At 42.2% G+C, this 21184-nt stretch overlaps 1 protein-coding gene across 4 annotated transcripts in view; it reads right to left on the reverse strand.

The window, feature by feature from the left end:
* The window catches only part of LOC121946226 (nuclear factor of activated T-cells, cytoplasmic 1-like), a 155851-nt gene that overhangs the window by 49823 nt on the left and 84844 nt on the right, over window positions 1-21184 (reverse strand). For all 4 annotated transcript variants that reach the window (XM_042490717.2, XM_088083991.1, XM_042490716.2 and 1 more), the window contains 3 exons: window positions 19232-20336; window positions 16523-16682; window positions 4062-4264 (listed from right to left, as the gene is read on the reverse strand). In XM_042490717.2, coding sequence (XP_042346651.1) covers window positions 4062-4264; window positions 16523-16682; window positions 19232-20289 — 1421 coding nt within the window. In that variant the 5' untranslated portion in view covers window positions 20290-20336. The remainder of the gene's footprint in view (window positions 1-4061; window positions 4265-16522; window positions 16683-19231; window positions 20337-21184) is intronic.

Here is a 21184-nt window from a genome sequence, read left to right on the forward strand (position 1 = left end):
TACAGTAGCCCAGAACGGACACTGGATAGATAAGGCCATTTGCATTTTTGAGTTTTTGCATTTTTGCTACCGTAGTTAGAAGCTCATCTGCGATGAGTAACTTTGGAGTTAAACTGATTTTTGGCATGAAACTGCTTCATTCAGTGTTTTTAACAGTTTGAATCACCTGCTCCACTTCTTTAGGAGAGAAGGAGACCTGTATGGATAATTCTGCTTCCACCAAAAAAAAAAAAAAAATCTCCTAAACAATGAACACTGAAGGAATTCTAGCAGGAAGAAGTTTAAGCTGGTTTCAATCTGCAATTCATTGCTGGACACCACCAAATCCCCCTAAATCTTACACACTTCACTTTTAAAATAATAAAAAATATTTTTGGTTTAAATTGAAATTATGTCAAAAAAGCATCAGGCACTGCTTTCTATATTACACAACATATGGTCAAGCAGGATACTCCTTACAGAATATTTTTTTATAGAAGGTACTATATGGACAAAGGCTGACATGAAAGAAGTTTTGATTTAGACATTGAGCAGAGTAGCTGCATCAAGACCAGCAGTGAATTCCCTGCTGGTGTTAGAGATCACACACTGGAAGTCCACCGGAGCGTGACCGTGTCATTATTAATCCAGCATGTCATCAAAGACAGAGTTGGACATTAATGACTTCACATCACAGTTTTAAAGCGTCACGGTGGTCCAAGAATTAGCAGTTCTCTGGAGGAATCCTCTGGACTGAGCACAATGCCATCAAACAAAGTCCCATCAGCTGCAGTCAGTATACACAAAGTCACTTTATTGCTATCTGAAAGCCTCCCCAGTCCCTTCACACTATTGAAGCTTTACACTTCAAATGTCTAGGGTTAAAACTCCTTTAATCATTGCCACATGCAGTTTTAGACTCGTTTCTAAGCTGTCTGTCTTCATTTCATTTTACAGTTTGGGAGGTAAAGGCGTGAATTTTCACTCCCTGTTCTTAGTGGAAAAAAAGGCATTCATTTTCAAACATAACCTTTCATGAATTTAAATAAAACTAGTGTGGCTGGTAAAAAAAATGAGGGAATATGAATGGGATACGGCTCGGCATTTCAATACTTTTACATGGTAGTGTTTTTGGCATTATTCCTGGAACATGGTAAATGTCAGGTTTTATAACAATCCATTTCTCCTCTTGACTTTGGTTTGGACAATCTGAATAAACAAGAAAAAATAAAATGGAATGCTGACTACCCACTCTTAATCAGCCTTACATGAAATAAACAAGTGTGATGGACTTCATGGATTAGTTTAACCCTTTGAAACCTGGATCGACATCAGTTTTCTTGTGCTGCATTCAGATGCTTCTAACAAGCAACTGAACTTCCGAAACATGAGCAAATTGGTTTGATTAAAAAAAAAAACAAAAAAAAAACAAGGGGTAAAAGGCAATCAGCAATATGACAAGAAATGTCCCCTAAAATGCAAGACATTTTTGAAAGGTGAAAAAAAGAGACAGGGAGATTATTAAAAACAAATTCAGAAATTATAGTTCCAATTTTCATAGTTATACATTTAAAACTCTTACAGAAAGAATATATATATTATTTATATATATTTCATTGATTGTTTGCACTTCATTTCTTGTTTTTCTATATTTAGTTTTTTCCAGCCAATTTTCTTGTAACTTTTTTTGGGGTATTTTTAGCTAATATTGGGGTCATTTCTTGTTAAGTTGCTAATTGCCTTTTTGTATTATGTTTTTGAATGAAATTAAGATCTTCTGCTTAGGTTTCAAAGGGTTAAAGTCATTTACATGGCCTATCTAACCTGAGCATGGGATAGTCTTCTCTGCCAGCAATGTTAAAAGACAACAAAACACGTATTCTAAGCATTGCCATACTGATAGGGTTACAGGTATTTATAATCAAACAGCATGATATGGATTTGCAGAAGCGTACTTTAAATTAAGCTACTTTATGTGTGTGAGATGGGTTTTCCTAGAATAGGAAAGAAAGACAGATTGAAACTGTCTGAAAGTTCGACTGTAGTTCCCCACTGTCTGCATCCCACACAGAGAGCAAATGATTGCTGGCACAAGAGCAGAGAGATGGATGCTGCGTTATCAAGGCGACTGTTAAACAGCTCAGTGGAAAGAGACAGTTGAAGGCTTTTCTTTGACCTTTCAGATAGTCAGGGGAGAATGAGAGAATTTTCACTCCTCTTCCTTTAGCGTGTGTGCTGACGACAAAGGGGAACAGAAACTTCCTCTTGAATATTTTTTCAATATCATATTCATCCTGGGGGACACATTAAGTCAAATGGGTGAGGGGCGCCCCTAAATATGATACAATATAAGGGATATTGTGGTATTGTCGGAAATTATATTGTAAGGCAGTATGAATGTTAAAATCATTCATGCTCAACCAGAGAAGGACACTGTCCAGTCAGGAAACTTTTACATCCTTTATGTATCTTCAGGAACTTCTACATTTAAACAAACATCAAAATATGTTCTAGCAAAATAATGATACATTAAATCTTTGAGATTTTTATTTTTTAAATGAAAACATTTAGTATTTTAAAATTTCAAGTGGTGACACGAGGTGCAGTAAGAGGAAAGGGTCTTATGTAACCTATATTTGGATACAGAAGTTTTATCCATAAAACAGAGTTCTGGGCCCCAGTCCAAAAAAATCCACTGCAGCCTGGTCGGAATGGAGCCCCAGGACAGAAGCTGATGTCTGGACACACCATAAAGCATAGTCCCTTGGATTACTGCAAGTCCGGAGGAAGACGAGAGAGGCCAAGTCTAATTTACCTCAGCCTAGAAAACTGACACTAACAATTGTAAAAGTAAATTAAGGTTATATTTTGGAGAACCCTTCATGTGATTTTAACCACACATTCACAATGGAAAATATGTCTGTTAATTTATGATTAAGCTCACAGACCACCTGAACTAAGATGCACTCCACACCAGCAGGACTAACTTTCTCAATTTACAGCTAAACAGTACACTAAAGTATTTTTTTGAAAACATCTGAGGTGAGAAAAACACAATGCAGTGAAAAAAAATCTCAATTCATATTTGATCAACACTTTGACAGTTTGACAGCAATTCTCATGCAGTGATTGATGTGATTGATAGCTGCATTAGAGACTACTTGTCTCTGATTGGTTGTTCTTGTTCACATGCTGTAATGTCATTAAAAGAAATACAAGGAGGCAGAGGCATGTGATTTCATGAGGAATATGATCATCTGTCTCATGTACTGCTGTGAGGATATAGTGACAGTTTCAGAAAATATATACTACTTTTTTTTTCATTTAAAAAAGTTACCAACTAATGCCTTCAAGACTTAAAATATAGCCTACTTCTAGAGTAATTTGTGCATAGTGGAGTAATGGTCTTTAACTGACATAATTTGCTATTGCTTAAAGGCCGCCACAACTGTGACAGTTTTGTTCTTCACGAGTCTATGTATAAAGTTTTTTAGTGCACATTACAGGCTGCAGGGGCGTGAGCACCCTGAAAACTTTCCCATAAATTTGGGGCGTAGTATTCCTGTCAGCAGACCTGTTAGTTCAGCAGTAGTGTTCTAATACAGTCAGCTTGCTGGCAAATATTGGCCAAGCTTAATGTAATGGAACTACATCATACCGGGACTCTCAGTTCTTAATGGCTCTATTCTGGTTGTTACTTTTGATGAAATTATTTCCTCAAGGGCTTCTGGTTGGACATTTATTTCACAACTGCTATGGCAGTCCCCTGCACACATAGGTCAAAGTTAAGTCACCCATGAACTCAATGTGGCAACAGAGTAGGCCTACTCATTTTACTTCCATATAAACCATGCATCTCTTGGGGTGAAAGCATAGATCAGAGTTTGGAAGCTCTATTCAGTGTGTGCTGTACAGTACCTATCATCAGGCATTTTGTTTGTAGAGCTAATGCTAAAAGGAAGGTGCTGAGAGAGAGAAAAGAGTGTATTTTTTGTGGGTGTGTTTTAAAGTAGAGGTTACCAGTGAAAAATGAGAAAAGAGAAAGATTGATAGGCGACTCATGGAGGTCTAGGTGCACTCACATGGCTCTCATGTTGTTTTCAGGCAGGAGAGGGATCTCCAGAACTTTGGTGTTGGATTGCATGACTTCATGGCTGGCGGTGGAGACGGTCTTGCCAGTGATGCGGTGAACCTGGTAGAAGGCATGTGGTCGCAGGAGGCGGTCGTCTGCGGTCCCTATGAACAGCTGCAGGGTGAGCGGCTCGCTTTCCATGTAGCCATAAAGCTGGCGGGAGAACAAAGGGACCCAGGTGAGAGGCAACATCAGGTTTTAAGACCCCCATCTCAGGCAACCCCTCATTTAGGAAATGGAGATTGAATGCACATCGGCTACTGATAGTTAAAGGGGCCTTTAATGATAGCTCTGACATGGTAGAGGGGCTGCAAAAATAAGCCCCTTTTCTTTGTTTGTTTTTTGGTTGGGTAGGAGACCCTCTTTCTGTGGTCTTTTTTTTTTTTTAACTAGTTCCACATTTCATTAGAGGAGGGTGAAAAAAGTCTGTCTAGGGTAGGGATCTCCTTGTTACAGAGATGTGGAGGCTGACGGTGAGGCCGGCTTCCCATCACTTCACTGTTCATTAAAATCTCACTGCTGCTATTACAAAAAAGTGCCAACAGAGAAGCAAGCAGTCGAAAGTGACTCAGTGGAAAGTGACCTTAGACAAAATAAGAAACCAGGGCAATCATCTTAGGTCTACCTCAAGAAGTTGTTTAGGACCAGAAGAAGTTTTCATAGGTCCAGGAACCTAATTCTAAGAACTACCCATCTTGATGTCTGTATAGCAAGAACTAAGAACAATTGTAGTTCTTAGAATGTTGTTTTGAGGCACTTTTTTTTTTTAGCTCAGAGTGGATACTTTGCCAGCACAAGAATAACCTTGAGTGATATAAGTTTATGATTGGAAGAACACAGCCAATGCAGCACATGCAACTGCCATTTAAAAACAAACCTACTCATAATGAAAAAAAAGAAAAGGAAGAAAACGGAAGATAAATAGACTGACAGTGAAAGCCAGGCTTTACCGAGCATATATTCAATATTGGAAACACGTTATGACTCGTCAAAGTGAAAGTGTCTTTGCTCTGCCAACTACTGGCCAGCTTACAGTAGGTATTCCAATAGAGGGCCCAGAAATAAGTCCTTAAACACAGAAATAAGTTGGCATTTCAGCACTCCTGGTTCCCTCGTCTCAAGTTCAATGGTTTTCTTTTTGAATAGGCTTTTGGTTAGATGCCTTAAATAAGGTCTGTGGTTAACACAAGCTTAAGAGACTTTTATATTTTGTTCTATGACATAAAATGTGTAAGTAAATACCCAATTTGTGAACTTTGAAGCTTTAATATATCTTTAAAAAGGCAGTTGCTAGAAATGATACTACAGAACGTCATCACACTGACCTGTGCCAAATACAGCTTTACAGCGTCATCGTGGTGGTGACATTGAGTCATGAGACCATAGTGTAGATTGTTTATAGCCTAACCATAGCTTTTTACTTCTAGCTTCTTCAAGTCTTAATAGATGAGCTTTTCAAGCTGTAACTGCAGCCTTTCTTCAAAAATCATAAAAGCAGTGTTCATTTGTGAAGATTATTTTGCTGAACAAAACATGTAAGTATTATAACCATTTGTTTGCCACAGACCATATTGTCTGCAATAATCCAAAATCAAATGGAAAAATTCCATAGGCTTTTTTTAATGAGGGAACTAGGGTGAAGGCAACTTCTGTGTTGGCCTACAGAAAAACATAATTCCTCGGGCACTATATTAAAAGTGTGAACGCAAACAGGGGAAAAAAAAAGCCCTTGAGGGTAAGTAGTTCTCAAGGGAGCTCCCTAGTAGGCAGTTCCTCTCAGGGACTCCCCAGAACACTTTGGTCCAGAAAAAAACAACACCCAAGCTGAGATTTATAAAGTTTAATCTCAGTGAAACTAATGATTGGGCCAATACCAATTTCTCTGTATAAATTTGCAGCTACAAGATGCAATGCAAACTCATACATTGGAAAAGAGATCTTCAAAATCATTAATCAAATGGAATCAAAATTATGACATTTACTTGTGTTGAACAAACTACAGGTGGACACAGCATCCACATTTTAGCTTCTGTCTGTCCAATGACAGATATCCACATACAGGCAAAACAGCTGAAAAATTCTTCAAACTTTACAGTTAAATAAAATCACAGCAAAACACTTATTGGAGCTTGGTATGCAGACGGGACCCAGCCCCTTTTACCTTTGGGCAGTTATGAACATGCATTATGATTTCCATTAACGCTCCGAAAACTGCGTCCTACTGGGATGAAAGAGACTCCTGTATCAGAACCACCACTTCAAACAACTACTACTTCCTCTTGAAGGCCTCCATTAGCTGCTACTGCTCAAGTAATAAAAAGATCAAATCTTTTTAAAAAAGGAGAAGGAAAACTCCACAGCCATGCATAGTTAGAAAAGTACTGTTGACTTCTGGGGTCAAGAGCACTTCAAATAAAAAGTACAACTGCCAATTTACATTTGGTATCCCCAGATCATTTTCTGACAGTGTCTAAAATAACATTATTTGATGATTTAACCAAGTGTGTAAAGGTTCAAAAAATGAACACACAGGCAGGGTTGCAAATTCCAAAGTGTGGTGAAGGACAAATGATATGTGAGTGATTTGCCAACAAAATATGGATTTCTGGTGGAATTGAGTCTGCAGACCTCCCAGGATATGCTTGTTCAGTGGTCATTTGGTCGTATGGGCGGATGTCGGTGAAGACTTAGAAATCTCTCCAAAACTCAAACTGTAAGAAAAACTGCAAAATCCATCTCGCTCAAACTGAGAGAAAACTGAGAACTTCTCATCAAGTAGACCTCCATGGATCCACCCAGATGGCTACTTGACCACATGTGACATTCACTGTGAGGGATCACTTATTGTAGACCAGGGCTCCCCAAGACACGGCCATCTGAAAAATCCCACAAATTGGTCAATTACCCCGGCGCACACCAGCGCATCACTTCAGACCAATTTTCTCTGCACTCCATCCGAGTGAAAACAGTGGTACCGTCAAATGGAATAAAAGACCCCTGTTGTTTATCTAACAGACTGAGTCATATAACAAAATGCAGACCACATGTAACCTATGACATAATCTGATTAATGGGTTTATAATCACCTTTGTGAGGGCAGACATGGGGGTGTGAGGAAGAGTTAGGCTGGTGGAGGACTGGGGAGCTACGTCATTAGTAGTCTGTGGAAATTAGTGCTGCAGTGTCATGGACACCTAATGTCTTTTGGTCTGAGAACAAATTTGTCTGGATACTGTATTAAATATTGTCTGGCCTGATAATAAACTTGAAGATGAAATGCCTTTGGTCTGTACTTGATGACAGATCTTTTGGATTTGGGACAAGGCAGAGGATGTGTTCTTTTTCTTCCCAGTAGAACAAATTTCAGTATTAATTAAGTTGACTAAAAATAGGCTATGACTAATCGCTGGAGTAGAGCGTATATCCATATGTCTCAATAACCTCAGTACCATTGGTTATCTGCTTTGATTCAGATATCAAGGAAGTGCAAAGGGAGTGGTAAAGCTAAGGCTGTCATTCATCTCCAGTTCCAGCCGTCTATTTTTCTCTCCAGCTCCACATAGTGTCTCTAACAGCTGTCTTGACCCCGTGAGCTAGTCACACATGCTAGTCATCAGTGAGTTAGGCCGAGGTCAGGAGCTTCTTGAAGTCTTGGCATCCCAAGGGACCACTTCATCTATGCGGTGATCTCACCAGCAGACCCCGCTCTGCTTGTTATATTTTACTTATGGTGTCACCAGAGGTAATTATCCATAGCCACACATGCTACCAGTTACTTGTGTATTGACTCGTGAGAGCGCTATGGTGGAGGCACAAATCTGAAACACCGGAGCGTTAAATTGCATGACGTTCCCTTATGATTTAATAAAACGCAGGCAGCCGCGCTACAAAGCCGTGTCGTCTGTCACTTTTGCCTCAGTAGACTTCTTTGGATATCTCAGTGACCTCCAACCATTACCTCAGCCGCCACGTGGCTGTGAGGAGGCCCACAAGAGAGGCTGGAGGGAGGGAGGGTGGTGGGGGGGGTCTTTATCTTTATTCTTTCACTCGTCCTGTGGTAGCACATGATGACGGTGGCGTCCACACTCAAAGCCGTAGTGACCTCATGGAGGAGAGGAAGTGATTAATGAGGTCAGGTAGTCCTCTTGGTGACGCTGGTCTTCCCAGCAGCAAAGGAAGGCGGTCTAGTCGCCCCTGGGCGACCTCCCCCGATCCCTTTACCATATGTGCTCCTCTGACCCTCTCCCCCTTTTGCTTCTGCTAAACTCCTGTGATGCTCACTCACACCACAAGCAGAGTGCAAAACTTACTTCTTCATTTTATTCTCAAAGGGGGAATAAGATGGGTAAAAAATGGAGATAGTGTCGTAAACTTTAAGTGGGGGCTGACGACAGAGGCTTCACACACACCTGTGACCTCAGCTTTGTATTTGTGTCTAATACAGCCTGTGAGGTTGGAGCAGAGCGCGGCTAATTTTGACCACATGAGCTTTTCAAGCTGTAACTGCAGCCTATCTGGCACCCGTACTGTATATTTACTTTTGAGATAATCTAAACCGAGTTTGAATCGAGCCCTGATTTGCAGCTGTTTTAGGGTGCCAACTTCTGCCACTGTGTCAGCTAGATCCATTTACACCTCCCACCGCAAGCCACTGCTGCACGAGCCATTTCTGATAGCTGAGGCTCAAGTAAAACATTGTGGATATGGCAGCTGATGCATTAATTGTGTAATTGTATGCAGCTGCATTGTCTGGGTCAGTTGAGATGATGTGGAGGGGTGTCGAGCTAAAAAAGGAGTGAAGGGTGCATCCTTTTCCGACTTTTTGTGTCTAAGTGACCGATGGGAACCAACATTTTTAAAATTGGTCCTGTATTGCAGAGAATGCTGCAGCTGGCAGTCACAAAACAGGCTGCAATGTAACCACTCGGAGCCTTTGTGCTGTCAATTTACATTTGCTAAAAGTGTTATATTTCTATAACATTATAGAATGGACCCTACAGACATGGACGTTTTTATTAAAGGGTAAAATCCTTTTTGTTTAACCAGAAACAGCCTCAAACCCACCAAATTCCATTTAAATAAACAACAATTTAACCATCAAAAAAGAAAAAAAAACTTCATTCAAATTAACCAGAAACAAAATAAAACTCACAAAAGCCATCTTGGTTTGTCCTTCCACTGCTTCAACAATCACCAACTCTGATTGGTTGAAATAACCCTTTCCTCACTCAGTCGGATGTGAAAATATTTTGTCTCGATACATGCTAAAATTACTGTTTGTTTAAATGGAGTCTGGTGGGTTTGGTGATAGCATTTTCAGGGCTGTTTCTGTTTAAAAAGGATCTTACTCTTTAACCAAAGGTCTATCTCTATAGGGATCCTTTCCATAATGTTGTCAGACACTTAGAACAACAATCTGAGCCTGTTGTAGCAAAATTTAAAAAAGCACTTTTAGTGGGCATAAATTGACAATGCACAAATCCCCCAAGTGGTTAAATTGAAGCCTGTTTTGTGACTAAAGTTGTGTGCTCTCATTCAGCAATGAACCACTTTCAGAGACAGTTGTTCTGATTAGTCACTTATAAAGAAAATCATGGCAAATTAGGATCTAGGTTGAAAAATACCAGTTACCCTTTAAATTTAGGATTTTTCCAGTTACTGAAAATGTTGTTTTATTCATATATATATATATATATATATACATATCATATAAGTGACATTCTCAATGCTGCCTACACCTGACTTCAGTAGTTCAAAGAAAGGATTTAAACAAACTTTGATAATGGCTTGCCGGTAAATTAAATGTGTCTGCCTGGCTAGAAATTGAGTGTGAATACACTCTACAGGCCTGCAGTGGGCTGCCTTCTATCCCTCCGCAGTGATTTCATCACTGCCTGGAGAAATGTCATGACTCGTAGAGGTCCACGTGGCGCAGAGAATTGGGGAGAAGAGAAGCAGAAGACGACTGGAAGCAGCAGAGGAGGAGGGAGGGGGTGGGGGCAGACCGAAGCAGGGGAGGAGAAATACAACAGCAGATTCAGGCTTTTTCCCATTATCACGCTCCCCTCTCCCTGTCAAGTGCTGACAGTCACACAGCCAGCCTTTGCTGTATCCAATTAAATGTACACTCATCCAAGTTGTCTCTCCTTCCAGACTTTACTCCATCACCCTCCTGCCCCTGCTAATGTCTCCAGTGCCTCATATTGAATGCATAAGGCAACATATGCAATCCTTTAATGTGCTGCATATCCATAGCTCCAAAACCTGCTCCTTTTTTATAAGTAACCAAACAGCTATATCCCTCAAAGTTTTTGTTGAACCGAGCTTACGTGTTATGTCATTGAGGGCATAGTTTCAAGCACAAGCCCATGTCTAGACCAGCGAGGGTCCAAATTCCATATAAAAAGTATGGCTGCGTTACCAGCGCAGCCTGCCATAAGAAAAATCATCCAAACCTACAGAGGATTTGAGTAAGATGATGCACGGAGGACTGCCATGCCCCCCAACAGCACAACTACCCACCAGTGTCTTAGCTCATAAATCTGTGGGCTGTCTGGTTATCACCTCAAAACCAGTGAAAACGATGCACATTTCGCTCCATTTTTTCCACTTGCTATTAACCAGTAATTAGTGGTAGCCCAATACCAGTGTAAGGGAAGCCCCGCAGATGGAGAACCGCAATTTAAGAGTGGCATAAATATCCCCTTGGGCAACGAATAACAGCCCTGACTATGCTCTAACAGCACTACAGGGTACGCTGGGGCCTTTTGGATATCAAACAAGAGGCGGCAGTATTTAATGAGCAATTAGCAGCTACAGTATAGGATGCTGTAGATCAGAGGGTTCTCTTTGAGACATTACGCAGCCAGCAAGCGCCGGATCTCAAGGTGAAACCGCACATGCAAGGAACCGAGCGCACGTTTTTGACGAGGTCTTTCATGCTGTGGCGGAAACATACTGCAAATTTGATGTGCATTACATACAGTTGCAGAGGAAGGGAGATGGGTATTAAGTCACGCACACGTTAATAGGGATGATGGCCACATCCTGCTGAAATTACACCATGTCTGTTGCTGCTTTAGACTTAATGAGAGGCTGAGTGTGTGTATGCGTGAGGGGGAAAGCCCTATAGGCCAGTCATTATCCTATACGAACTAGCCATATGCAGGACTGCAGCATGTGCTGCTAGATAGGTTTAATACTCCACAGGTGCTGCTGTCTGCTGGAGCTAAGGGTCTGGCGGATGTCTGTGTGTTTCCTGACTAAACCTGAAAGCCTTCGCAACATCTTCAACTGAACCCACATTTTAGATCAGAGCTGGGTCATGCCCTAGGTCACTATATTGCCAATGAAAATTATCAGCTGTTCTCCTCTGGAAAACCCATCAGTCAATGTTGTGGTGATGTTCTGATAGAAGGTACGCCAGGTTGATTTTTTTTTTCAGGCGCAAAATCCTCCTGTAGACTAGTGATACTCAACTTACAGTCAGTGGGCCACATCTGGCCCCAACCATTTTCTAATTCACAATAAAATGGTTTGATTGATACAGGAAATTGTTTTTGTACTTTAAGTATACATTAGGAACCAGCGTGCATGAAACATCATATAAATGGAACTTGTTTATCAAAAAAAGAGCCAGTGGAGGATCCCCCGCACCCCGACAGAGGTCCTAGCTAAGTCCCTTATGTCCTAAAATCCTCGAAATGTTCTAAATTTCTAGAAACAGCCTAGAATCCTGGAAATGGCCTAAAATCCTAGAAACTTCCTAAAATGCTATAAACTTTCTAAAGTTCTAAAAATGTCTTAAAGTCAAAGAAACATCCTAAAACCCTAGAACCATGTATGGAGCTGCTGCAACTGGCCCCTGGCCTTCTGTCATTTTGCAAAAGTGGCCCCCAAGCAAAGCAAGTTGAGTCTCCCTGCTGCAGACGTTTGACATAGCTGTGGCGAGAGTCTGGAGCAGTGTGAGAGGAGTGGATAGAGTACTCTAGATCCCCCTTAATGGCACTGTGGTCTACTGCAGTAAATAAAGTGGAAAAGCAGCTGCAGGGGTCACGAAGTGGACCAATCAGGAGAGAGGAGGTTAAAAGGATGCGGATGCGGAGGAGAACGGACTGCAAGTCCAGAATAAATGACCGAGATTTGGAACAGGAAGCATGGAGAGCCAGTGCAAGCAGCAGAGGGGTAATGAGTCGAGGTAACCCATAATCTGGAGGTTTTCATCAGTGTGTGGCTGCAGTACAGACACTCCATTCTCCCAATCCCACAATGAGTGTGAGGGGAAATCACTGAATGTGATGTGGTTGAGCTGCTACAGTTTAGGATGATGTCATAGATGCTGAACTTAACCGTCAAGAAAACACCTCTGCTTGTTATTGAATAACAAGACAACAACAATAACTGAGCAGTAGGGCTTCCTGGTTTGATTATCGGTCGTTGTCTCTCTGGGTATGTCCTAAGCTGTAACAGTGTGTCCAATCATGTTTTTCATCTTGTTCCGCTGTAGCTTTCCAACACACATGTCACCATCACTCATAGCGCATGTGTCTGATCATCCATGAGCTTAAAAAAACATGAGCTGTGGATGACTGGGCTTCAGCAGAGGGAGGCCTGCTGGTGCGGGTTTGGGAGATGGTTGAAGGATGAACGCCTCACAAGGAGTGACATCCCAGGCCCCCCAGGGAGGGAGGGAGGAAGGGAGAGAAGGAGGCACCGGTGCATGGAAAGGCGGAGGTGGCGTCCGATGGGTGCTGGCTGGGACTCCTATCCACCAGCCCCCACCACCGCTATGCTCAGTCAACCTCAGTGCCACCCAGGCCCTAATCAGCAGGATACAGAGCATCTCCAGAGGCAGCCAAGCCAAGCCCCAGCTGCCTGGTGACTCCCTCTGCCCCTTCTCTCTCTCTCCACTCGCTCCAGTCTTAAGCACAAACACACACACACACAGACTTCCTTAGCTGCTTCCTACACCCGTGTCCCTATGTCATTATTGACTCATTCTCCTTGACTGCACCTCACCCATCTGCCTGCCACTCATTAATTTTTGGCACTGGGGACTACAGCATACTCTATCTACCAAGACAGCACAACTTCACCAAACACTAAGGATGTCAATTTTGGCCAGTGTTTAGTAACCATTTAAGAAAAAAAGACGCAAAGTACAAAATGGCCTTTACTTTAGTCCAGTGCTCCATTGCCTCAGTGAGCTTTAGCTCTGCATTTAAAAGTGCTATCCATTTAGAGGTGGTTAAATAGTATGTTTTGTGATGTAAATGTATTTTCTTTTATTTTCTGTTGACAGACAGTTGGCCAGCTACGTTAACATGTGGAAACATACCCACTGGGTGGGAGCTAACATTAGCTAGCCAGCAGCAACGCTAATCCAGCGTTCAGCTGGTAATGCTGTCCTGGTGGCAGAATGTGTGGCTGCGGGAACATTATTTCCACATATTCCCACCCTAGGCTTCCCCCAGGTAGCCTCGGTGAGTAAGCAGCTTAATTTTAACCACAAAACTCCTTTTAGTATTGTTAATCATGTTAGCACCACTAGCTGTGCTGACACTGCTAATGGCACTAACAGAGCTAACAGTGATAATGAGGTCAACAATGTCAAAGGGGTTTTACAGCTAAAAATTAAGCTGCCTACTTACTGTGATAAGATGACAGGCACAATGGTTTCACAGCAATGCTGTTGGTTTGGGATGCCATTACTAGCGGTAATAGCCAAATGAGCCATGCCTCTAGCTAGCTAGCTCCTACCAGACCCACGTGGTTTACAGTCCAGTAAACTGCAGAGTAGCAAAATTAACCTATAGAGAGACATGCGTAACCTGGTCAGAAATATTCTTGGTGGTTAACCAGTTAACAGTTAACTGTTAGCATCCCAATCAAACACTAGGCCACAACAAAGACTAAAAAAGGCAGTCAGATTTACTCCAAACTGCGAAAAACTCCCTGAAGACACAGTACAAGCTCTTCTTTTACATTTTTCCCTCTAGCATGTACACATGATTGCTTAATCCTTTTAGAACTATCTTTTCACCAACTGCCGTGCTTCCAGTGGTTTCCACTGTCATGAAACCCTCAAGATATTCCAACTGACTGCACATGCAGACACATAAATCACTCCTTACCAAAAAGTAAGAGTAAAGTGTGAGCTATGCAACTAGAGGGGAAGGTGTGACAGTAAAGCAGCTGTCATCATATTTCCTCCATGACTACTACTTACAAATAATTGCTCGACATACACAGTACTACTTGAAAACATCCTCACAAAGTTGGCAGTAAAATGTAGCACGTGTAGGATGAAATAAACACCCCGAGTCATCAAACTGAATCAGGACAACTTGGTAAAGACACACAGGACGCTTACTCATGACTTTTTGCTCGGGCCCCCAGAGTGAGTCAGAAAGTGATGTAAATTAAATCAAAAGCAGCCTCACCTGCCACAGCTGTGCATGGCAGGGCGAGTCTGGTCAGCCTCACCAGTAAAATGTTGATTCATCCACATGTGGATATACAAAGGTTTATAAAGAAGGGGGAATTATTAGACATATTTACAGAGAAAACCTGAAGTCTGACAGGTCTGTTTATACCACCACGTTAGCCAACAGCTGTCAAGCGTGTTTGACACCGTGCAGACCAGAATGTGCTGACAACATCTATTTACAAAACAGCTTCGGCGCAACAAAGTGTGTGACAAGGAAGGACCACCAACTGCACTGGTCAAAAAAACTGTTTTCTCATGGTATGGTGTTTGCTTTGGCTGCATAATAACATCTGCTACCTGAAATATTTAAATCTAGTAACAAAATCATCACCAATAATATGCCTGTATTTTATTCGGCCAAACGCTTTTTCATTTTGAACTGACAACATCAAAGGAAAATTAACGCTCAGCCCTAAGGACACACATAACACACACTGGTAGATCTCCACCTTGAGTAAACCAAGATGTCAGCGTCAGTGTGATGACAGTGTAGCAAAGAAAGGGGCTCTGTGCTGTGGTGTGCTGTGCTGTGCTGTGCTGTGCTGCGCTGCGGCTGAGGCTGACGTGTGCTCTTTAAGTGTTCGCCAAGCACAATAGTGAGAGGCGATGGTCCTGCTCTATACTAATTGAGTCAGCATGCACTGCTGCTGGTCAGGGCGACCTTTTGCAGCAGTAGATTGACTCCCAGCTCCAGGGAACATTAATAACAAGGCACATACAAGCACATAAGCATATAGAAAGCGGTATGTGTATACAAAGTTTAAGGAAATGCTTAAGGGGTTTTTAGATTTGCTTAAGTGGCTTTACAAGTTTGCAATGATAATAAAACGACAAACTGAACATTCTGTGAGGTTAAAACAATTGACTGGAAGTTTATTTTACAATACAGGGTTTCCCACAAATATGTTTATTTGTGGCGGCCTGCCACGATTAAAATATCTGCCACCACAAATAGATTTCTATTTTTGTAACTGGACTGTTAATTAGGAGTGCTGTTGAAACACATTTACCATTCATTTACGCATTTCACCAAAATCTCGAAGCACAGAGCATACTCTTAGCACAGATGGAGCAGGAGAATGTCAGGCGTAGTAAGAGTGAAACTTAACTGTTCATTCTGCTGGGTCTAAAAGTTTGCATTTATTTGCAGTGGCTGCTTCTAATACATCGGTCTGATCTGATTAGCACTGAGCAGATCGACATATCAATGATCCAACCTGAGAGTCAAAAACTGCTGCTTATGAAAAAACATGCAGAGCTCCACCTGTGCTCCATTCATGGGCCCGCAAAAAACTCTGAATTTAGAGAGGGGACACAAAACCATACAAAGGCATACAAGCGTTTAAAAGAAAAGAACCCTGCCTCCGTCATCAGCTACCGCCACATGTACATTAATTCTGTGGAAAACACTGAAATTGAATCCAATTTTGAAAACTATATGAAGACAAGCTGCTCAAATATAATTTTTGTTTGTAAATCTGCTATTAGTCACATATCATTTCTGCAGAATGAGCTGAAGATTTTTGCAAAATAATGGTTTGAATGGAAATCACATTCAGATTCACAATCACGTTCAAAATGAAGTCTGACCACTCAAATCTGCTTTAACATGTTTTGATGAAAAAAAAACAAAACAAAACAAAAAAACAAGAAAATGTCATAGCTGCTCTGTATTTGCTCGGAGACTTCATGCTGTCATAACGTCAGTAACAGCCAAAATTCCATGTCACTAGCTTGTTGTTGGACAGAAAAAAAGAGCCATTAATCAGTCAGCTTTTCTGCCTGTTCCCACTTATGCTGTAATGACAGCAAATTATTGTAGAGTTTAAACACACAAAGCTAACCTTGTCTCTGATAAAAACAGATGTGTACAGTGAATCTAAAAAGAAAACATGCTGGCAAATATAGTGCTGGTGACAAACCTGTACTACAGGGTGGCTGCCACACAGTGCCTTCACCGCCCCTCGGCTGCCTTCGGTCTCATAGTGGGCCCTGTGGTGGGACTTTGGCTGTACCTCGATCTGTAGGCTGTATGGGCCGGAGCAGGACGGAAGCTGCCAGTCAAGAGCTGGCAGAGATGGGCTGCAATAATATGACACATTTTTATTAGGATAAAATAACATTACACAAAATGCCTGTTGTTTTTTTTGTTTGTTCGTTTGTTTTATTTTACTTCTTACTGATATAATTTTATAGTGATTCATTTTTAAATATGTGCCCTGTAAGTGTCTATTTTTCTCAACAAAAAAAAACCCATGAAAAAACAAGATGTGCTGCAATTTGCATTTGGTTTCTTAGAATAAAAACACAGATGTCTTTTATCTTTTTTTCCTCTGCATTATTCTATTCTATTCTTAAAACTGCAGACACATTTGATTTGCCAAACTAGGAACTGCGAGGTTGCATTTTTTCCACAGTTCCATCCCTGGAATCAAAAAGTTCTGCTTTAAAGTTAAGTTGCTTTAAATTATCCTTAAATTAGGACACTTTGGTGTAATCCAACTGGCTTGATCCTTCTCCATTTCATCATGGTCTGTAATCTAATCAATTGAAGTCATTCGTTGACGTGCGTAATTCCTCAGGCCTGGGTAATAATTAGTGTCCCTTTTTTTATGAAAAATAAATGAGAGACGAATGCGCCCTGGTTAGGGAGCAGTGTGTTTTGTATTATGGTGTGACAGGTGGAAACAGACACAGGGAGTTAACAAAGTGACAGTGGGAGGAAAGACATTTCTAGGGCACAAAAACAAATGTCACACACACTGGCAACCAGCCTGTCCTTTGATGCAATTATTATCCATTCTAAAATGACAACTGTAAAATTATTAAGCACAGTCACTCTGGTAGTAAAGGAGCTCTATATGATATCCAGAGCATAATATGGCAGAAAACAACCATTTGCTATTTAAAGATATAGTGGACTAATGGTGTCCTAAGCAGTGAATGAAGTCATACTCCCTCAGTGTGTGTTGTAATCCGAGCTTCTCTGTTTTTTGTTTGGTAGATGGTCCAGTCACGCAAACATGTTGGTGCATGTGAGTCTCTGTGTGTATATTCCACTGGTTAGTTAACTACTACCACTCTGCACTGCCCTTATGTGGTGACTATTGCTGATATTCGGACAGCATCAATGTGGAAGCACAGGACCCAGCATTTGCTTCCCCCTTGGTTAACACACTGTAGAAAATGAACAATTTAACGGAAGAAGGTTATTGTCTGTGCTTCCTTAAAATTTTAAGTTGACTGAATTTGAGAAGACATGTTGTGGTAATTTTGCAATTATTAAACTTGTCCTCTCAAATTTAGTCAACATAAAAATTGAAGGCATTCTGACACTAACATTTTATTTCAAAACATATACTTTATTTGAATTTTCATTATTGTTTATTTATTTTTAGTGCACCGATAGCTCTGTCAGCACTGTTGTTGTTAGCAGTGATCATGCTAGCTGCTGGATTAGCGACCTTCATGTTGAGAGCTGTGTGTAACCAACCTCTGACTCATACATTCGTTTTTACCATTTTTATTTTTTTTTTTTACTATTTTAACTTGAACTCCATACATGATAGGTTTGCAGGCTATTGGACTGTGCTGTGCTGTATAAATGTAAACACCCTGCCTTGGAGCATGATATCTCTTTCTCAGAGCTACAGCTGGCCTCCCTTAACTTCATTGTTCTCGAGAAGGAGAATCAGAGCTTCCCGTGTGAACACCGTGGAGATATCTAAACCAAAACAAACATATGCAAGACAATATTTCGCCATGCCGGATGCCTGGTAAACGCAAACCCCTGACCCAAAGGGTGGCTCAGCTGAAAACAATCTCTGGCATCTCTGTGGAACTTGCGGGCTGTTTGTTGACCCAAAACGAACTGATTTCCCCCCGCGGGGCTTTATCTGCCCAGTCAGTGCATGACATCAGGTTAGCCACACAGAAAGAGATGGGCTGATGGCGCGACAGACCACAGCAGTGAGCCGGCTGATTAACCCACAGACTGCTTCCCCTTCAGTCAGGCCTGTCACCATTACTTCCCGTTGCTCACAATCTTAATCAAACACTTGATTTCCGTAGGAGAGTGTGTTATTGGCTTTGGGGGGAAAATGGACACAATTTAAAATGATAAAGCTTGTTTTGCACAAAAGTCAAAATCAATGATATAGTTTAGTGCATGTGTGCATTTGTGTGATTGTGTCTATATGTTATTATGTTTGTGCAAGGGTTGCTATAGCAACAGTGCCACACACATGCTGGACAACTCCTCCCTGTGAAATATGATTTATGAAATGGTTTTGATCTTCAAAGAGAACTCCTTTGGAAATGAAGAGCATGCAACTTTTGGATTTCTGCCTTTTGATATGGCCTTTGAAGATTAAAAACTACTGTAAAACTGAAATCTTGTCCTTGCAATAAATTAACCACACGGTATGGACATAAAAAGACAATGGGCTAAAGGAGTGGCATCCCGGGATGAATTGTTGTTTGCTTTGCAGTAGTATTTCATAGGCAGAATTCTAGAAATACCTGTGCATGCATCATGGTCTTCTCAAGGTAATTCAGAGGCAAGACTATTAGGTTTTACACTGTTTAACTTTTTTACAGTATTGCTGAGTTATGGGAGCAGCTCCACTAACCTGAGGTAAGGCTTGGGTTTAGACCAGGAGTACGGATGCTGGGGAACATCCAGGAACCCTCCACAGTAGTTCTCCTTCTTGAGGGCCAGTCGGGAGGGGTAGTCTTCATGGCAGAGCTCCCCATCAGGACCCAGCAATTCACCACCAGGCTCCACCTTCAGGCTCATGGAGGCTGAGTGGTCCAGCATGGTCTTCCGCGTCTTGATTGGAATTCCCTCCCCCATGTCGACCACTCCATCTGTGGTCAGAGCGTTGATGGCAGCCACAATGGCAGAGTTGGTGTACTGGTTGGTGTTGGCGAGCCAGTTCTCATCTGTGACGCTGACTCTTGGTGAGCCATGTGGGGATGGGGTGGGTGACTGATTAGGCGAGCAGGATGTCTGACGGTAGGTGGTGCCATTGAAGCTGTACTTTCTCTTTCCAATGCCACCACTGCTGCCGTTGCCTCCACCGCCTCCACTGCAGGAAGGTGAGTTAGGCCTGGAGCCACGAGGTTGCGCTGGCCAGCCTTCCTCGGCCACGGCTCCTATCTGAGGCGAGGTGGAGGGCGAATGGTGAGGGGAAGCTACTGGGCCGCTGGCATGAGGGCAAGACATGAGCGAGGATGAGCCTTTGGGAGAGACACAAGGAGACTGCCAGGGGGAGTTCTGTGGGGAGTTGTCGTAGTTGTAAAAACCTGACTCATAAGAGGATGCCTCCGAGTTGCAGCTACGTGAGGAAATGCTACTAGCGGGGCTGAGGCAGCTAGGATCGCGGTAGCCATCTGCATTAGGCAGCGTCAGCGTCACAATGGAGTTAACACCTCGTTTGATAATGTGGTCCTCACTGCTGCTCTCTTCAACCTCATCTTCAGGATACTGGCTGTAGGCCGTGATTTCAATGCGGGGGCTTTCAAGGGCCGGGGCCCCATTGGGTCTCAAGCCGTGGGGCAGGTAGTAGCCTGATGCTGCATGGTTGTCATTTTGGAGGCTGTAGCCTGTCTGGTGACAAGAGGAAACTGAGATGACTGGGCTGGACTGTAAGGTGTGGTACTGGGTGGCCAGACAGGGATTGCCCATGCCCAGTGGGAGGGACAGGCTGACATTTGGTGTGTAGCTGTATGCATCTGGAAAAAAGAGGCACATAGTAAGTATATGGAAGTATGACAAAATGCCACTGCAAATGCTCAGAACCACTACATTATGGCGGTAATTAACTCTGATTACATTTTAGAACAATACCCCTACACAAATCTTACCAATATGCCTCACAGCGAATGACTGCCTCCCTTCTTTATAAACATCTGGAGAAGCTTAGCAATCATCTCTGAGCAGTTACTGTATGCGGTTGTTGTGTAGTCGCGAGTTGCACAGCCACTCTGTTTGTTTGATCAGTTCATCTAAGGCTCTATTTGGCACTCCCTGCTGTCATATGTACTCTACACGAATTCCTCCAGCAGCGCTGATGGATGCTTTATTTGATTGATTGCATCACTCACTGAGTGAATTAGGCCCTCCCCTGTGGAAAACTGACAGCACTCTCGCATCGCTCTGAGCTTGTGATTAAGTCAAAGAGAGTTTGGTGCAGCGTTACACACAGATGCGCCGCGGCACACACAAACAAAGGGCACGCACAAGCAAGTGCAAAAGGAAATCACCAGCAGACAAGTGCAATGACAGTCAGCGGAGGCACATATAGCCCGGCAGGTATGCCACTTCAGTTGTAGCGACTAGCTGCTGTGTCAACAGTTGTAAACCTCACGTCATTTATTGAGAACGTCAATGAGGGTAAACGTGGTCAAAGAATGAATACCATTCAGTATGAAAGCTGGTGAAGGGCATTCCCCATGATGCAGCATGCTATATTTGTTAACCACAATGCTGTGCATCACATGAAATGATGAATCTGTCACACACCGCACAATATGTGGGTAGGCAGTCTAAAATTAGTTTATGAGAGTCTATTTTCAGAAGC

Source organism: Plectropomus leopardus, chromosome 11 (assembly GCF_026936395.1).
Source record: "Plectropomus leopardus strain MGB_pleo_1.0 chromosome 11, ASM2693639v1, whole genome shotgun sequence".
Lineage (NCBI taxonomy): Eukaryota > Metazoa > Chordata > Actinopteri > Perciformes > Serranidae > Plectropomus > Plectropomus leopardus.